The 16366-nt window shown below is 35.0% G+C and overlaps 1 protein-coding gene across 3 annotated transcripts in view; it reads left to right on the top strand.

Annotated features, from left to right (window-relative positions):
- The window catches only part of LOC106181457 (alpha-1,6-mannosylglycoprotein 6-beta-N-acetylglucosaminyltransferase A), a 33567-nt gene extending 17627 nt beyond the window's left edge, over window positions 1-15940 (top strand). For all 3 annotated transcript variants that reach the window (XM_087004411.1, XM_013565836.2, XM_087004410.1), the window contains 7 exons: window positions 2525-2658; window positions 3075-3202; window positions 3849-4013; window positions 4412-4558; window positions 5432-5551; window positions 5956-6133; window positions 14044-15940. In XM_087004411.1, the coding sequence (XP_086860537.1) occupies window positions 2525-2658; window positions 3075-3202; window positions 3849-4013; window positions 4412-4558; window positions 5432-5551; window positions 5956-6133; window positions 14044-14300 (1129 nt within the window). In that variant the 3' untranslated portion in view covers window positions 14301-15940. The remainder of the gene's footprint in view (window positions 1-2524; window positions 2659-3074; window positions 3203-3848; window positions 4014-4411; window positions 4559-5431; window positions 5552-5955; window positions 6134-14043) is intronic.
- The last annotated feature ends 426 nt before the right edge of the window (window positions 15941-16366 follow it).

The raw sequence follows: 16366 nt of genomic DNA, 5'->3' as shown, positions 1-16366 counted from the left end.
ACATGAATATATTGAAACATTCCATCCTATAGAAAAAATACCTGATCCCTTAACATGATACCACTCTGCATTTCCAAATATCAGTGATGAAATAGCCATCATGTATGCATGCATGGGCTTTAAAACTTGCAGGTATATAGTCCAGAAACCTTTTAGGACTAACCTAAACTGGTAATAGTCTGAGCGACATCACCAAATGACAAGATTACATAGGGATGTCCATCTGGCTTAAGACTGTCAAATGCCATGTTTAAGGGTCTTATTAAGGGTGTTGAACTTCTTAGCTAGAACTACGTATGTAACAAGACTTGATTTTTTCTGGAAATCACAGTACTTTCTAAGTTCCAATTTCACTCTTGAAATGGAGATAAAGATAGAGATAGATGAATTTTACAATACTGATAATTAGACATTTAAAACTTGAAAATGAATCTTATAAATCATAAGTTTTTCAACAGTCTTGGATAGGGTAAACTTAGTGAAAAAGGAGAAATTGCTGAAACTTCAAGGAAGAATTTTTTTTTGTTTTTTGTTTTATAAAGGTCTCTACATGCAATGTATGTCATTAAACAATCTGGCCACTTCTGTTATCAGTTGGACCATTTCCAGAAGCTTTATTCAGTTTGACCACAATAATGCTCCTAGAATTTAAAGCTGAATGACAGAAGTTACATCTCCTCCTAGCTCAGCTTATCACAGTAGCTTATCACACAATCTTCTTGTTAACATGACAGATTGCAGACATCATTTAGGAAAAGGGGTTGATAGTATGTGATCTTTCAATCTGTCATGCCTTGGAGACGAGAAGTCGCGGAGAATCATCTGTAAACTCTGATCTATTAGACTTGATGATTTCTGTCCCTTACAAGGACCCCTTAGACGTAATACATAGGTCAAAGAAAATACTTCACTCCTTCAACTGTAAAGAAATCTATAAAATGTCTGATAGCTGAGTCAAGGTGCCGTGTTAAATGATTTGATGTTTGGCATGTGATTTACTGCTATAATCGGCTTATGTCGTAAGTTAAAAATGAGTAACTCACCTCCAAGAAATGTGAGTTGTTTATTATACAAAGGGGTTTTGGTTCATCGGAGCTTTTATGCTACAGTGGAATTTTAGACGATGGCATTAATTATTTTGTTAATTTTAAAATCTTAAAGCACAATAATAGCCTCTTGAAATTTATATGAAATTTAATATGAAATGTAGAATCTGTGAGATGAAAGCACACAGCTGTTTACAGGTATTGTGGCAAACAGTCTTTGGAATTCAGGTTTTGATACTTGATAACTATTCTTTAACTTGATTATATATGTGCTTAAAACATTTGAAAAGCATTAGTTGTGAACAAGATCATTTCCCTTATGCCTTGCACAGTCCGTAGCATGATAAAAGATATCTCACCTTCATGTGAGCTGTGGAAAGGAAATAAGCAGAAATTTATGACAATACAAAGAATACACTTGATAGTTTTAGGGAAATGAATAAGTATTATGAAGCCTAATAAAAAACTGAGTAAACTTTAGTACTCACTTTTATCCTTTGTGTCTATTAAACAATGAACCAGCTGCCTATTTCCTAAAGAGTAAAAGTCAGATGCTTTTTGCTATTGATTTTTCAATGTATATGGGAATAGAGAAGCTCTTTCCCTGTGTTGTTATTTCCGCTGCATGCCCTCGTGCTGATTGTAAGATTAACGTAAGGAGCCCGAGTGACGCATGTTCCATAAAAAAGTTTGTTTGTGGTTTTTGTTTGGAATTTGAGTTAAATGTGAGACTAGCAAAATGATGGATGCATATCCTGCATAATAATAATAAAAAAACAATATTCAAGCAATTTTTGTATTTTAAGCTAAGAGTCAAACGTCGTCTTTGCAGTCCCCGTGTATTCAAATGAAATAAAATGGTCAACTTAACAAAATTTGTTTAGATCTTAGTCAATGCCTACTGGCTCCTTTGCCTTCTGTTGCCATTACAGATTTTTGTGCGGTCTTGTTAAATTGTCAGCTTATCTTACGTAATGTTTTATCTACATCAGTGAAATAAAAAATGAAAAAAATTGATGTAACAAAAATGGCCTACTCTAACTTTCATGTCCTGTTGAAATTATTTCATCTTTGTAATTGTACACATCTCTCTGTTTGAATTTCAATTTTTAGTTATTACTTGGCAATAACGGCATGTTATTCCACGTGTATATTGCAGAATTGTGTTAGCTTTAAAAGAGGTACTTAAATATATTAAGAGTATTTCTATTATTCAGACAAGCTACAGACATGTTTGAAAATTTAGGTATCTAATTCCTTTTTTTCAGCATCTTTGCACAGTTGAACGAGAGAAAAAATGACATACTGCCTGATGTTAAATGTTGCCATCTGATATTAAAAGGTTATTTTTTCATTTCCTTGTAGGGTACGATACCAGATAAACCTCTAATTAATGACCTATTAATTTTGTGAAGTGCATTACTCAGGTCTCTACTTAATAGACCATGTTTTAATTAAGGATTTCCTTTTTTTTTCAGCTGTCTCCTAAGAGTTATTGATTCATTTGGTACTGAACCAAGCTTCAACCATGATCAGTATGCCAAGGCACACAAAATGATGACCACCTGGGGCAGACAAAACCTCATTCCTCAACAGTTCTTTAACATGTTTCGTAAGTACATAGAAAGCTTAAGGGATATGATGGGACACCTTTTCTTTCGTTTTGATTAATAGGAAGCATTGGTTCACATAAGCCTGGGTTTCTTTATTGTTAAATAAAATTGGCAATGCATTTTCGCAATCAGTTAGAAGATAAATAAAACATTTTAAATCTCTGAATGCATTCAGGTCTTTGAACATAATATGAAATGCATTAGTTGTTTCTCACTGCCATTCTGATTCATGAAATTCCCTTTGATATATATATATATATATATATATATATATATATATATATATATATAGTAAAGCTCTCACTATCACTTTGTTTTTCCAGTGAGAAAACCAACCATGCAAAATTTAAGTAAATTTTTGTTCTATGAATCGACAATCTCATTTTTCTGAGCATATTATCTTTTTTTTTTCTAGCCCATACTCCAGATAACTCTTTCATTGGTTTTGTTGTGGAGACGCCGGATAATATCTCTTCTTTGAACAGGGTAGTTAGAAAAGAGGACCAGGCCCTGGTGTATGGGAAACATCTGTCCATGTGGAAGGTAAGAAGACCCTGACTGGAATAATATTTCCTCCATCTGTTAGGTTACATTCAATTGGTTAAGAAGGGATAATTGGTTGAACTTTGTCCCAAAATGGAAATAATTTCTGGTTTCAGTAATGACGTTGTTGAATTTTTAAAATTGCATTCCTTACATTTCAAATATGCATGAAAAAGCTGTACTATTTTTCTTTTCATTAAAAGAGTTTAAATATGTTAATAATTCAATGACTATAGAGCTCACTGTTGAAAAACAGTCCAAATTTTTATATAAGATACAGTACTATGTGCACTCATCCAGAACTTGGAACAGAGGTATTAATGATATCACTGTGTCATTTGCCATAAAGGCAGTAAATGATAAACCCTACAGACTCTCAAAATTTCGTGTGTAAGAATATTATTTCTGTTAAATGCTTGACAGTAATGACATTTTCCAATAAGTAAACAGGCGTCAGCTGTAAAGTTGATAATTTGGGTTATGATAAAGAAACAGAAATGGTAAACATGCAAGAACAACTTATAAATGAACGTTTCTTATGTTACATGCATTGTGATAAAGTTAAATACAAATAGTGATCTTCAAAAGGCATCTTCAGCATAATCCACATACTGATATGATCATATGGCCCCCATTCATTTTCCAGGGCAAGAAGCAATACCTTGACATTATCCATGAATTCTTTGAAATTCATTCCACATTTTATGCCGGGGGTGTGAAGAATGAAGATAAACAGGAGGTGCCATCCTATGTTATAAATCATGGAATCCTCAGCCCTGGCGAGATACAGAAGCTTTTGAGAGAGTCCAAAGTGAGTTTGATGTCTGATATTTTTGAGAAAGTCCAAAGTGAGTTTGATGTCTGATATTTGCATCGACTCTCATACACTATCATGGAGATTGATGTTGATTGCTGTCCGCATGTGAAAGGTTTCTGCTTCTAGTGCAAGACCAGATGTGTTTCAACCTTCTTTTACTATGCCAAAAATGTGCATATACAAACACACACATTTGCACACACACAAATTCATGCAAATGCCACACAAACAAATAGTTGCGTGTACACACGTGCATGCATGCAAATTAATACCACACAAGCAAGTAGTTGTGGATGCACATGCATACACACACACACACACACACACACACACACACACACACTTGTTATGTGAGTATGAGGTTTTACTTGTCTTTGTTGTTGTTCTTCTAGATATTTGTTGGCCTGGGATTCCCTTATGAAGGGCCAGCTCCACTTGAAGCCATAGCAGCCGGCTGTGTGTTCCTCAATCCCAAGTTCAGCCCACCACACACAAGCCAAAACACCAAGTTCTTCAAGGGGAAACCAACATTGAGGGAGGTAATGAAAAAAAAAAAATAACCCCGTATTTTGTGTAGATTGAAAATTCTTTGCTCATTTTCCAATGGGATTAATTTTGCTTTCCAATGCTTTGCTGACTTCATTGGTAATATGGCATTGCTTTGTGGCTAATGATACCTAACGTGAAGTGAGTTATCCTGACAGGAAAAAATCCACTGGGAAATATCTTTTTGTTTTGTGATGAAATGTAATGTCAGCAGTCAAAATGATATATTTGATGTGTAATAAACATTATTGACCACTGCAGGACAGCAGCATTCTTATACTGGCTGTGTAGAATGGACCATAGATTGAAATTTAAATCATTTATCACTAGTGTGAAATTCTAATAAAATATAAGATAAAGAGTGATGAGACTATAAGACTAAGAGTGGGGTCATGAGGTAGTATAATAATTGAAACTTGACTTTTAGAGAAGAATTGTAAAATAAACATGACAGGACTGGAAGTTCCATGAATGGAGTTATTGATAGGGTTTGATTTGATTTTGACATTTTTGGTAGATTGGTTGACATTCTTTCAAAACTTATTTAAATTTGATCACTATACCCAGGCAAGTATTTTTTATGGCATATAAAAATGGAAATATGAAAAATATTGTCTCTGATGTCAAAAAAATTGAATTAATATAAGTGCAGTATAATGACATCCTTATTTGTGAACAGATTAGAAGACTCAAAAAAGTGCATGACATTAGCTTACCTATTTTATATGACATCAGTTAAAAAAAACATTAGCCAATTACCTCAAAACATCTTAAGACAATGGTCTTAATCTGCCCCTCTTATGTGTGTGTATCTATAATGAAAACATTTCTCATAAAGGGAAGTCAAGGTATGATTTTTCTTTCAGGTTACTAGCCAGCATCCTTATGCAGAGGTATACATCCATGAGCCTTATGTTTATACAGTGGACATTAATAACCTTGAAGAACTGCGGACAGTTTTGAGGAAAATCAAACAGCAATCTCAGGTATACATTCACCACAAATTGCATATATCATTGTTGACTTCTCTTTAACTTTTGATCACTCTCTTTATAAAATTTTAGTTTTTTTTATGTATTGATACAGATTTGGGCACATTTGAGTCACCCATGGCTTCATGGAGACTTCATCTGCCACAAATGGAGCTTTAAGTTTTGCTGTTCAGCCTTGAGATCTGATATTATATACTTCTATTTTTAATGTTGATTTTTAGTAGAAAGGTATGATGAGACATTTTAGTTGTGAGGTGCATATGTGGAATAGATCATTTGCAAAAGATGTTACTCATGGATAACTTGAAAAAGGAATCACTGGCTGAAGTATTAAATCATTCAACTTCTTTTGAAAAAGTTTTGTTACTGTGTAAAAAAATGTTTTTTCATTCTTGCAGGTTGAACCATACTTACCTTATGAATATTCAGAAGAAGGCATGCTGCAGCGTGTCAATATATTCCTTGAAAAGCAGGACTTCTGCAGGGTTCCGGTGGAAAGTTTTGTCCCAGATCAAGCAGTCCAGACAATTATAGCAGACACCGGCAAGTCGTGTAAAGATGTGTGCCATAATAGAGGTAAGCAACACATCATTCAGGCCTGTAGCCAGCAATTCAAAAGGGGGGGTTCTTTTTCTGAAAAAGAAGACCTTTTACCAAGAAACCTTCGTGTACCTAGATGAAATTTTACCCAGAGGCGACCTTTTTCCTGGCAAAAGGGGGGTTCTTTCGGATCCTTCGAACCACTCCTGGCTCTGAGCCTGTTGTTATTGATCCAGTGGCATCTCCTACCTGAGGCAAATTAAAAAAATGTCATATACTCTATGCCAAGCTAAAAAATATACCTTACCAAAATTGAGAACTATCATTTTTCCAAAGACCATGGACACTGAATACCTTTAAAGACTAAATAACTTTAGTGTGTTTTTAAATGACTCTTAATGTATTTTTAAATATCCTCATAGTCCCAAGTGTTTTATTTCACCTTAACACTTTTAATAACCAATTTATTAATCTTATTCTATTTAGTGAATTAAACAATTTATATTATTGAACAATACAACTATTTAAGTTGCAAATAACTAATTATTATTATTATTATTATTATTATTATTATTATGAATAGTCTGATGCCTGGTACAAGTACTGGTACAAGACTGCCTCATTGCTAATCTTAGGTTTTCTTAGGATAGAAGAAAAAGTAATTTGGGTCTTAGGTCCTCAAACTTTTAAAATCTCAGTGGGAAACCTTTGGTGATGTCTCTGTGTGATTCTTCCCACTGCTGATCAGCATAGGTTAGGAATAACTGTTAATTATCCATACAGTTTTGTGTTATTGTGACAATAGCACATAGGATGTATTTCACCATCTTTGTCCTGGCTAGAAAGACATAGTCAACAACATATATCTATAAGATGCAATGTTAAAACCGAAAAACTACCATCAGTTAATTTATGAAGTCTGGCTAGAAAATATGTTAAGAAATGAGTATGCTATTCCATTTTTTGTGAGTGTAAAATATTTGGATGTTATAAACATGTTATAAACTCTAAAGTAATTACTTTGAATTTGTTTCTGCTAACCTTGTATTCCTTGCCAACGTGCTATGATTTGTACACTTAGACTTGAACTTTTTTGTATCAATGCAGTGAGTTGGTCATATCCCCATGCCAGCCAATGGGAACAGCCAAATCGGACCATCCTCTCTAGTGGCCTTGACTGTTACTCTAATAAACTGTGTGATATTTAGCGATTTTGCAATCTACAGAACAAAATTCAGTTGTTGCGCATATCAATTAACCCTTATCTAAACACTCCTTATACCATACTTATACCATCAGTGTCATTGAGATTACAGTTCAGTTATATACAAATGGGTTTTCTGTGAAGATTTAAATTCTTTGCACATTTTACTGTTTTTATTTTTTTAATGTTTTTATCTGTCTGAAAAAATCACAGGGTCTATTTGGCGCAGACCAGGTGGGTGAAGGAGTGGCTATACCACTGATGAGACTTTTCCGACTTTTGTTGTAATTGCGACCTTTTCAGGGTCATTTGAGTCATTCTTGTGAATCGTGTAAATCCCGTGAATCGTGTTAATCCTACTATTCCAGGGAGGACTGGTCCCATGCCTGCTATACCATCTGACTCTGAAAGAATCAACAGACTAAGCAAACCATATAGACTCTGAAAGGTGGTTCCCCTCTAGAAAGTATTGGGTAGAAAAGGATTAGTTCTCACAAGTCATTAAAAAGCAAATTTTGCCCAGTAAAACAGTATTTATTGATACTTTTGGCTCTACAATGTACATTAGCTATTGATTAAAAACAATAGCAACTTCTGGTGCAGGTTGTGCACTCAAATCCCAGTTGTTACTACTATATATGTTTTTTGCAGTTAAAGCTGATAGCCCCTCAATAATACATATCAGTAACAATCAAGTGGTACTGTGCAGGTATGAGAGAATAAAACAATCATAATAATTTTTTTATCATCTTCTTATGCTTTGGTAATACAGATACTAGTCATAGCATATGCATATTATGATGTTTTAGCCCGATCTAGATAATAATCATTCAAAATTGTATTTTGTGTTAAGTTTTGTATTTTCCTTTTTATAACAAAATTGATTACTGAGTCACACAAATGAAAATGTCATGCATACATTGACTGTGCACAGTGTTAGAAATTAAGGCTGGACCCTCTGCCCGGGGCAGACAACTTTCAGAACGGGCAGAGAAGTTTTCCCACCCGGAAGGCATTCTAGCCAGCTAATTTCCAAGATGGCTGAGCTTTCGGTCCAGCAACTTATTTTCCTAAGAGGCAAACACTGACTGTGCATATATATTGGAAAAAGAATGACATTCATATATATAGGTTTGTGTAATATTTTAATGCAAAACAGCCTCTTTATCTGCCTCTTTATCCCTCCCACTTCTTCCCCATAAAATGAAAAGAAAGTTACTGGAACTTAGATATTCCTCATATATCCTAAATCACAAAACTAAATTACCCAAGTAAGAAATGTGTAAAGGCATATTTTGGAAATATCAGGGACATTCTTATTTCCAAAACAAATTCCATCTACCTTATTGTACCACCAGCGTTAGCGCTGGCGGTACACATGGTTTTAGTCCCGTCCGGTCCGTTCCGCCGGCTCCGCCGGCTCCTGCGGCTCCGCCGCCATGTCATCGTTACCGCTTCTCCTCCTAGACGGTAAGGGCCCCTATACCCATCTCTTGGATTTAGGTCACCTATAATCTCAACTCGTTCCACGTAAAATTTGGGCTTTGTCGGTATTGGGGTCTAGGTGTGGCATTCATTGCAATGCACCCTTGTCCAAAAATGGCAAAATTAAATGCTAATTATCTACCCTACGGAAGGAATTATGGGAAAAATGTCTACAGACGGCTTTCCAAAAGTCATATGTGTAGATTTCAAATATGCCCTTGGATTTGACCTTTGACCTTAATTTCAAGGTCAAACAGGCCAAATTTTTCAAAAAAATGAATTTTTTTACGAAAAAAAAATTATTTGCGCTGTTATTCAGACACCACACAGACTTAACCAATAATATTATTGGAAAGTGATACCCTTCAGGTCATCTTTCATCTCCGTGAATTTGGGGTCAATCAGTGCATTTTAACGGGAGTAGCGGCCATAAGATACCGAAACTGAAAACTGTCTCTAATTCGGGAACCGTTAATGCTAGAGACCCATTCTTTTTATGTACAGACACAGATGTGTCTGTACATATTGCCATCACCTGCGTCTGTCGTCGCCGATGGCGATGGCGATGGCGATGGCGATGCCGATGCCGGCGCCGTGCACTTTCCTTGTAAACACGATAAGTGGAGGGCAGTTTTACTTTTTGGCTTTATATTTACAGAGCTGATGAATATTCATAAAACGCAGGTCAAGTTCGAAAATCAGTATGATCGGGCCATTATTGTAGAAGTTATGCTGTTTTTTCACTTTTCAGCATATTTTTCACATTTCCTCAGATTCAATTCTTAGGCATGTTAACAGTCTCATTATTAAACTAATAAGATACATAAAAGTGTTTGTTTGACATTTCCTGCATCTTTACAACATTGTTAGTTGATTTTGTAAAAAAGATGGTAAACTTGTTATCATGTATTGTGTAATAAAGTTTCAAAAATAGAAAAAAACTCATATCATTGCAGTTTGTCAGATTCAATCATTCACTATGTTCAGAATCTCAGAATGGAAGAAATTGGACATTTAACACTGCTCTGTTGATATTTTTCCCATCTCATCAATTTTCTTAGTTGATCATATAAAAATGGCAGTAAACTGTTAATTTTGTTTTATGTTAAAAATTGTTAAAAATGGAAAAAAAAAACATTTCAGAACAGTGCTGTCTTGTTTACATTTTGGCATTTTCAAGTTGTGACTTTGAAGTTCCATGGGCCTGAAGACCTTTGCTAGTCACATTTTCTGAACATCCATGATACTAATATTTTATTATTAAAAATTGATGGTCATTATGCTGTTAAACATTATGTAATATTGCATCAAAATTTGAAAAAAACCTATTTTGGGCACTGTTCCCATGATGACCATTTAAGAAAAACCATGTCAATTACTGTTCTTAAACAGTACAGTAAATATATATAGATGTGTCTGTACATATTGACATCACCTGTGTCTGTCGTTGCTGTCATCGCCGTCGCCGTGCACTTTCATTGTAAGCACGATAAGTGGAAGGCAGTTTTACTTTTGGGCTTTATATTTACAGAGCTGATGAATATTCATAAAACACAGGTCAAGTTCAAAAATCAGCATGATCGGGCCTTTATTGTAGAAGTTATGCTTTTTTTTTCACTTTTCAGCATATATGCAACACTGTAAACACATTTCAAGAAAAACCGATAGGCTTGTTGTCATGAAACTCACAGGAGTAATTGATCTTACTAAAACGCAAGTCAAGTTCGAAATCGGCATGCAGCCTGAGTTGGAAAAGCAGTCTAATTGGCTTCTTTTTCTGGAAGTTATACATGTTCAAAGTGTGAACTTGAACTCCCATGGGCCTGAAGCCTTATGCTTGTTACACATTTTACTTACATTGGTATTACCTGTTGAGCATAATTAAAATTTGATGTTAAATTTGCAGTTTAACATAATGTACTTTTGCATCAGAATTGACATTAGCCTATTTTGTGCATAGTTATTTCCTGCTTTTTGTCTGTACATTTGACAGCTTTGCTGCCTTGTTTGCATTTTGTAGAGCATGTAAAGCCCAACACTGAAGGTGGTCTCCGTTTTTTTGTATTCCATACAGTTTTCGAGCTACGCTGTATAAAAAAGTACATATTGGTGGTGAAAGCAAAATGTGCAGTACGGTAATGGATAATAAATTTTGAACTCTGGAAAAATAAAACATAAGGCTTGGCAAAGCAGATAACTTGTGGTCAAAAATGACATTATTTCATCAAATTTGAACTTCTGGAACTTCAGAGCACCTCCCATTTCAAGAATTTCGACCAAAATGACCTTTTCTTTATTTTAATTAATTTTTTCTGTAGGAAATTTATGGCACATTAAGGTAACTCCAAAATTATAACATTTAGTCCCTTATATCTCCAAAACTGGCAGAGATAGGTCCATAGTTACTATTGAACTTGAATAGGAAGTCATATACTGCCAATCTAAATGTGACCTTGAAATTGACCTTTGACCTACTTTTCACCATGAATTGAACTTTGCAAATTTTGCTTCCCTTTTATCTCCAAAACTGGCAGAGATAGGTCCATAGTTACTTTTGAACTTGAATAAGAAGTCAGAGATAGGTCCATAGTTTCTATTGAACTTGCATGGAAAGTCATATACTGGCAATCTAAGTGTGACCTTGAAATTGACCTTTGACCTACTTTTTATCATGAATTGAACTTTGCAAATTTTGGTTCCCTTTTATCTCCAAAACTGGCAGAGATAGGTCCATAGTTTCTATTAAACTTGCATGGAAAGTCATATACTGGCAATTTAAATGTGACCTTGAAATTGACCTTTGACCTACTTTTCACTATGAACTGAATTTTGCAAATTTCTTTCTCTTTTATCTCCAAACCTGGCAGAGATAGGTCCATAGTTACCATTAAAGTTGAATAGGAAGTCATATAATGGCAATTTACTGTGACCTTGAAATTGACCTTTGACCTACCTTACGATGAACTTAACTTTGATTGTACCATTTTAAGTTATATATATTTTTTGCATATTTTGAAAATTCTTGTTGATTGCATTTTTACAGCTTGTCAAGCATAAGACTGGTGGCTGTGTCCCTTCTTTTGTGTATGTGGGGGTCTATACCAATGCGCTTGCTCCAGCTGGTGGTACAATATTCGGAGGCGGTATCGCCTCTCTGATCCTCTAGTTCTTCATGTAGATGAATATAGACTAATGCACATATAATAAAGATAATATATACTAAAATATCAAGTCTTGCTGATGAGAAATACCAGTACATTCTGTTGTATCATAAATCAATATGCATAACGTTACAATCACACAGGCAGGTACTGAAGACTGGTATGCAATATAAAATGGAATGTCCTTCATATTTTTGCTCTGTCTCTGAAAGTACCTGTAAAGAGCATTTACAGCTGGCATAATCATTTGGTGTCTCATTAAGAGAATAACAGGGTTCATACAACAACAGTGAGCACAAACTAAAATACTTTTGAAGCTCTTAATCTTGGGGTGAAGGCCCAGGGGTGTCTGGAGGTGGCATCCCACTTGCTACTACTCCCGGTGATAGACCTAAACAAAATAATATAAAGTTAACAGAAATTTTGACCAAAGAAAGTGCTTGAGCTACATCATTTCCAAGATGGTAGATCACCAGCATGCATGTTTTCCTGAAACACAATTATGCTACCAGTACTTAACCAAACACTGGCATGTTACAAGGGAGTATGTAACTGTATGTTTATACTGCACAAAAACTTAAATTTGAAATGCACACAAAGTATAATAAGTAATTTGCCAGGCATGTGCTGCATTATTATTTTTTTTTTTTTTGTAAGTGTGAAACACATGTGCTTAGAACATGATTTTAAGATTAGTACACATTTATTAACTATAAACCTGAAATTGACATATAAACTTACCACCTTCATCTGATCTTTGCAATTTTTCAAACTGCCTAACAGCCTTTTTAAAACTAAATCTTTAATCATAAATTACAAGCACAAGTGTGGAAATGTTTTGAAACAATATCTAGGAACACCTTACAGACTACACTGTGGTGCCAGTGCCAGATACCAGATCTGACAATTTTACACTAATGATCCAGTGCTAGATTAATTAGGTACTGGTTAAGGCTATCTTTTATCAGTAAGATATCAGAGTAATTGGGTAGTCTTGTATAAGGGCCAGGCATATTCAGCAATCTTTTACCACACCATGGTACAAGATTACACTAGTCTTACATGTACCAGCACCAGGTACCAGATTAGACAAATATCATACCAATACATGGCATAAAATTAGACTCTGGTGTGCCAGTGCTGGGTACCAGATAAGACAATATCATACCAATATATGGCCCAAGATTAGGCTCTCATGTGCCAGTACTAGGTACCAGATTAGGCAATATCACACCAATACGTGGCATAAAATTAGACTCTCGCGTGGCAGTACTAGGTACCAGATTAGGCAATATCATACCAATACATGGCACAAAATTACGTTGACTCTTGTGTACTTGGACTAGGCATCAGATTAGACAATTTCATACCAATATGTGGTGCAAGATTATGCTCATGTATAGGTGTTAATAGCAGGTACCATATGAAAATAATCAGTCTTGTACCAATACCAAGTATCAGGGTCAGTGTCCATAAAGAATTTTTCTTGGTTCTCGGTCAGAACTTTTCAACCAAAAATTAGGTCTAGTCCACTTAAACATAATTTACATAAAAATGAAGCATTGGTCTGCAATACTAGCATTATCTTCCTTGTTATTTTTATTTCATCGTCTTGGTCAGGACAATTATTGATTAAGCTCGGGTCAAAGTTGATTAAGACCCCGTTCCTATACTTAGATCCATCTAGCATGATCAGCCAATGTCCGAGAGGTTTTTTCACTAAATTGCTTCTAGCTTAAGCAGCTATGATGTCTGGCATGCTTACCGAAGCTGCTAGGTGGGTTGTTAACTATCGTTTAATAGTTTCAGTAGGTGTGCCAGACACCTAAGCCACTTAAGCTGAAAGCAATTAGGCAAGAAACCCCTTGGATATGGGTCGATTCTGCTAGATCAATCTAGCTATGGGAATGGGGTCTAAAATTTTGGTCTCAATCAAATTATAGACCTATTTTAAGGCTAAGTTTCTTTAGTGAAATAGGCCCATCTACTTTTAAATCCTCTCTCATTTTTATATGCTAGATGGTTGGGTTATACATAGAACATATTAACTAAATTCAAAGTCAGCTTCATTTATGCATCTCTCTTTTTTGATTCAGGGTTGATATGTGAACCTTCCCACTTTACCAAGGTCAACAATAAAGACAAACTAAAACAGATGAATGTAGAGTGCACAAAGTCGCAGCATTCAGGAGATATTTTCTACCCCTCGTTGCACGAGGATTCTGGGACATGTACATTCCAGACAGACCCGATGCTTTTCAGTTGCGTAGGCTCTCAGGAAGGACAGCGACGGATATGTCCATGTAGAAACTATATCAAAGGTCAAATTGCAGTTTGTGAGCAGTGTTTATAATGGAACGGAGTGATTTAAGAGCTAATATATTGAATTTTAATATTTTGGATTATTTGTAACTGAAATGCTATATTTTCAGTCGTTAGTTTTATTTCTTAATGAATTAAGGAAAAAAATGCCTCGGTGCGAAGTAACTCATTACTGATTACTTTTAATTGAGATGTGGTGGTGCACTGTAGCAAATCTACTTTTGATATATGATATTTTAGTCATTTTATGCTTTTTGTTTTAAACAAATTAAACTGGAAAATATAAAAGAATACACAGCTATTCATTTAGTTTGATTTCAATTTTATTTCGCTTATGTAAGTTATCATGCCAAGATTAGTCTTGCACAAATGCTTTACCTTACCATGGGATAAACAGTATCAGGACCATCGAGAATATTTTACCGCAAGGCAAACAAATGCCCAGTGTATTTTGTTCTATTGACTGATTTAACGTATTAAAAGTACATTAATGCTATAGCTTGCTATACCATGCCTAGTAGCAGGTTATTTGTGGAGCATAGGCTATTTGGTTGTGAAAAGTTAATTCATTTTATAGCATTTTTTGATGTGTACAATATTGATGACTTACACAGCTTTTCCATATGCATGTTCTTATTTGTGTTATTTGGATTTTATATATTGTGACAAAAACTGACTTTTTCAACTCACTGGTTTCTTAGTAGACATCAAGCAGTAATTTTGGATTATATATATATTTTTTTTGACATTGGATCCCATTGCAATTGAATTAATATTTTAAGTGTTATTATAGTATTATTATATGACAGTTTATTCTCTGCCAGAGGTTACTTGAGGGAAGACGCAAATGTTGTGCAAAACAGAACAGAAATGTGCACGGCTGGTGAATAAGTCCGAGAAATATCTGTAAATATCTAGCGAAAATCTCGTCTCTCTGTGCCACTGATAGAGAGTAATAAAAGTTCACCAGTGCTTCAGAGATTATTTGCATATTTTCTTTAAATTTACTATAATCTATTTTTTTAGCCTAACATGTTCAGGTAGTATGAACATGTGCATGACCTTGTGAATGAGGGAGTGATTGATTCCCAAGCTGAATGCTTCATCTATGGATATCACAGCTTGGAATTGACTTTAATTATTATATAAGCTAGTGGTGCTTACTAAAGATATATGCTTCTGTGCCATATTCCTACTATGTTTAACTTCAAATTATCAGAATTATACTTAGAGGAAGGTAAGCAATGTTATATCTGTATCATATACTTTACCCAGGGTTTGTCTTACCTTTTTTTCATAAGTTTAAGTCCCTCTTTTACATATCATTGCTAGATACAATATGCTACACTGTCTTTCTATCCTAAAGTGATTACAGCAGTGTAAATATTTTGAAATTCGATCATGTTTCTCTTGTTTCATCCATCTTTTTGTCTGAGCAATTTATGGTATGGAATTACGTTTACTGGAACTGGTTTTTTCTATGTTGCAAAAGACAGAAAGTTACCAAGTTAGCGTGTAGCAATTAGACCATGTCTGTCACAACAAGCATTTTCATGAATCAAGAAATCTCAGTTTTGATTAAATTAGATCTTATTTCCTAATACAGTAATCTTATTGTTTCGTGAAGTTGCCTTCAGCCTGCCTTGCCCCAAGATCATTAGCTTGTATTTCCTTAAAGGCCTACTGCGCTCTAGGAACACATAGCGTTCACTGCTTTTTTTACAGTATAAAAACTATAAATCCACGTCAAAAAATTGTTCTTTTTAAGTTTTAGAGAGAAAAGATGAGATTTAGATGAGAAAATTCTGATTGGTCAGTTTCTAGTGACGTAACCCGTGGACTAGCTTCCCACAGCTGTACTAGTAATAGTATATACTATGCAGTAGGCGACTAAACATCCAGGTGTCAGAAAAACAAATGCCACAAAGTTGTGTTGCTCCCGGGTGCCGTAATGTAGGTTACAATAAGAAAGACATCTGCTATTATATCCTGCCTGCGGATGCCGCTAAACGTAAAATTTGGCTCAATTCTCTGAAGTTAAAAAACCCCAGCACAGTGTCAAAACACGCGAGGATCTGTAGCGACCACTTCGAGCCG

The sequence above is a fragment of the Lingula anatina genome, chromosome 2 (assembly GCF_051362555.1).
Source record: "Lingula anatina isolate TDL-2025a chromosome 2, LinAna3.0, whole genome shotgun sequence".
Taxonomy (NCBI): domain Eukaryota; kingdom Metazoa; phylum Brachiopoda; class Lingulata; order Lingulida; family Lingulidae; genus Lingula; species Lingula anatina.
This window is presented reverse-complemented; position numbering and strand designations above follow the sequence as displayed.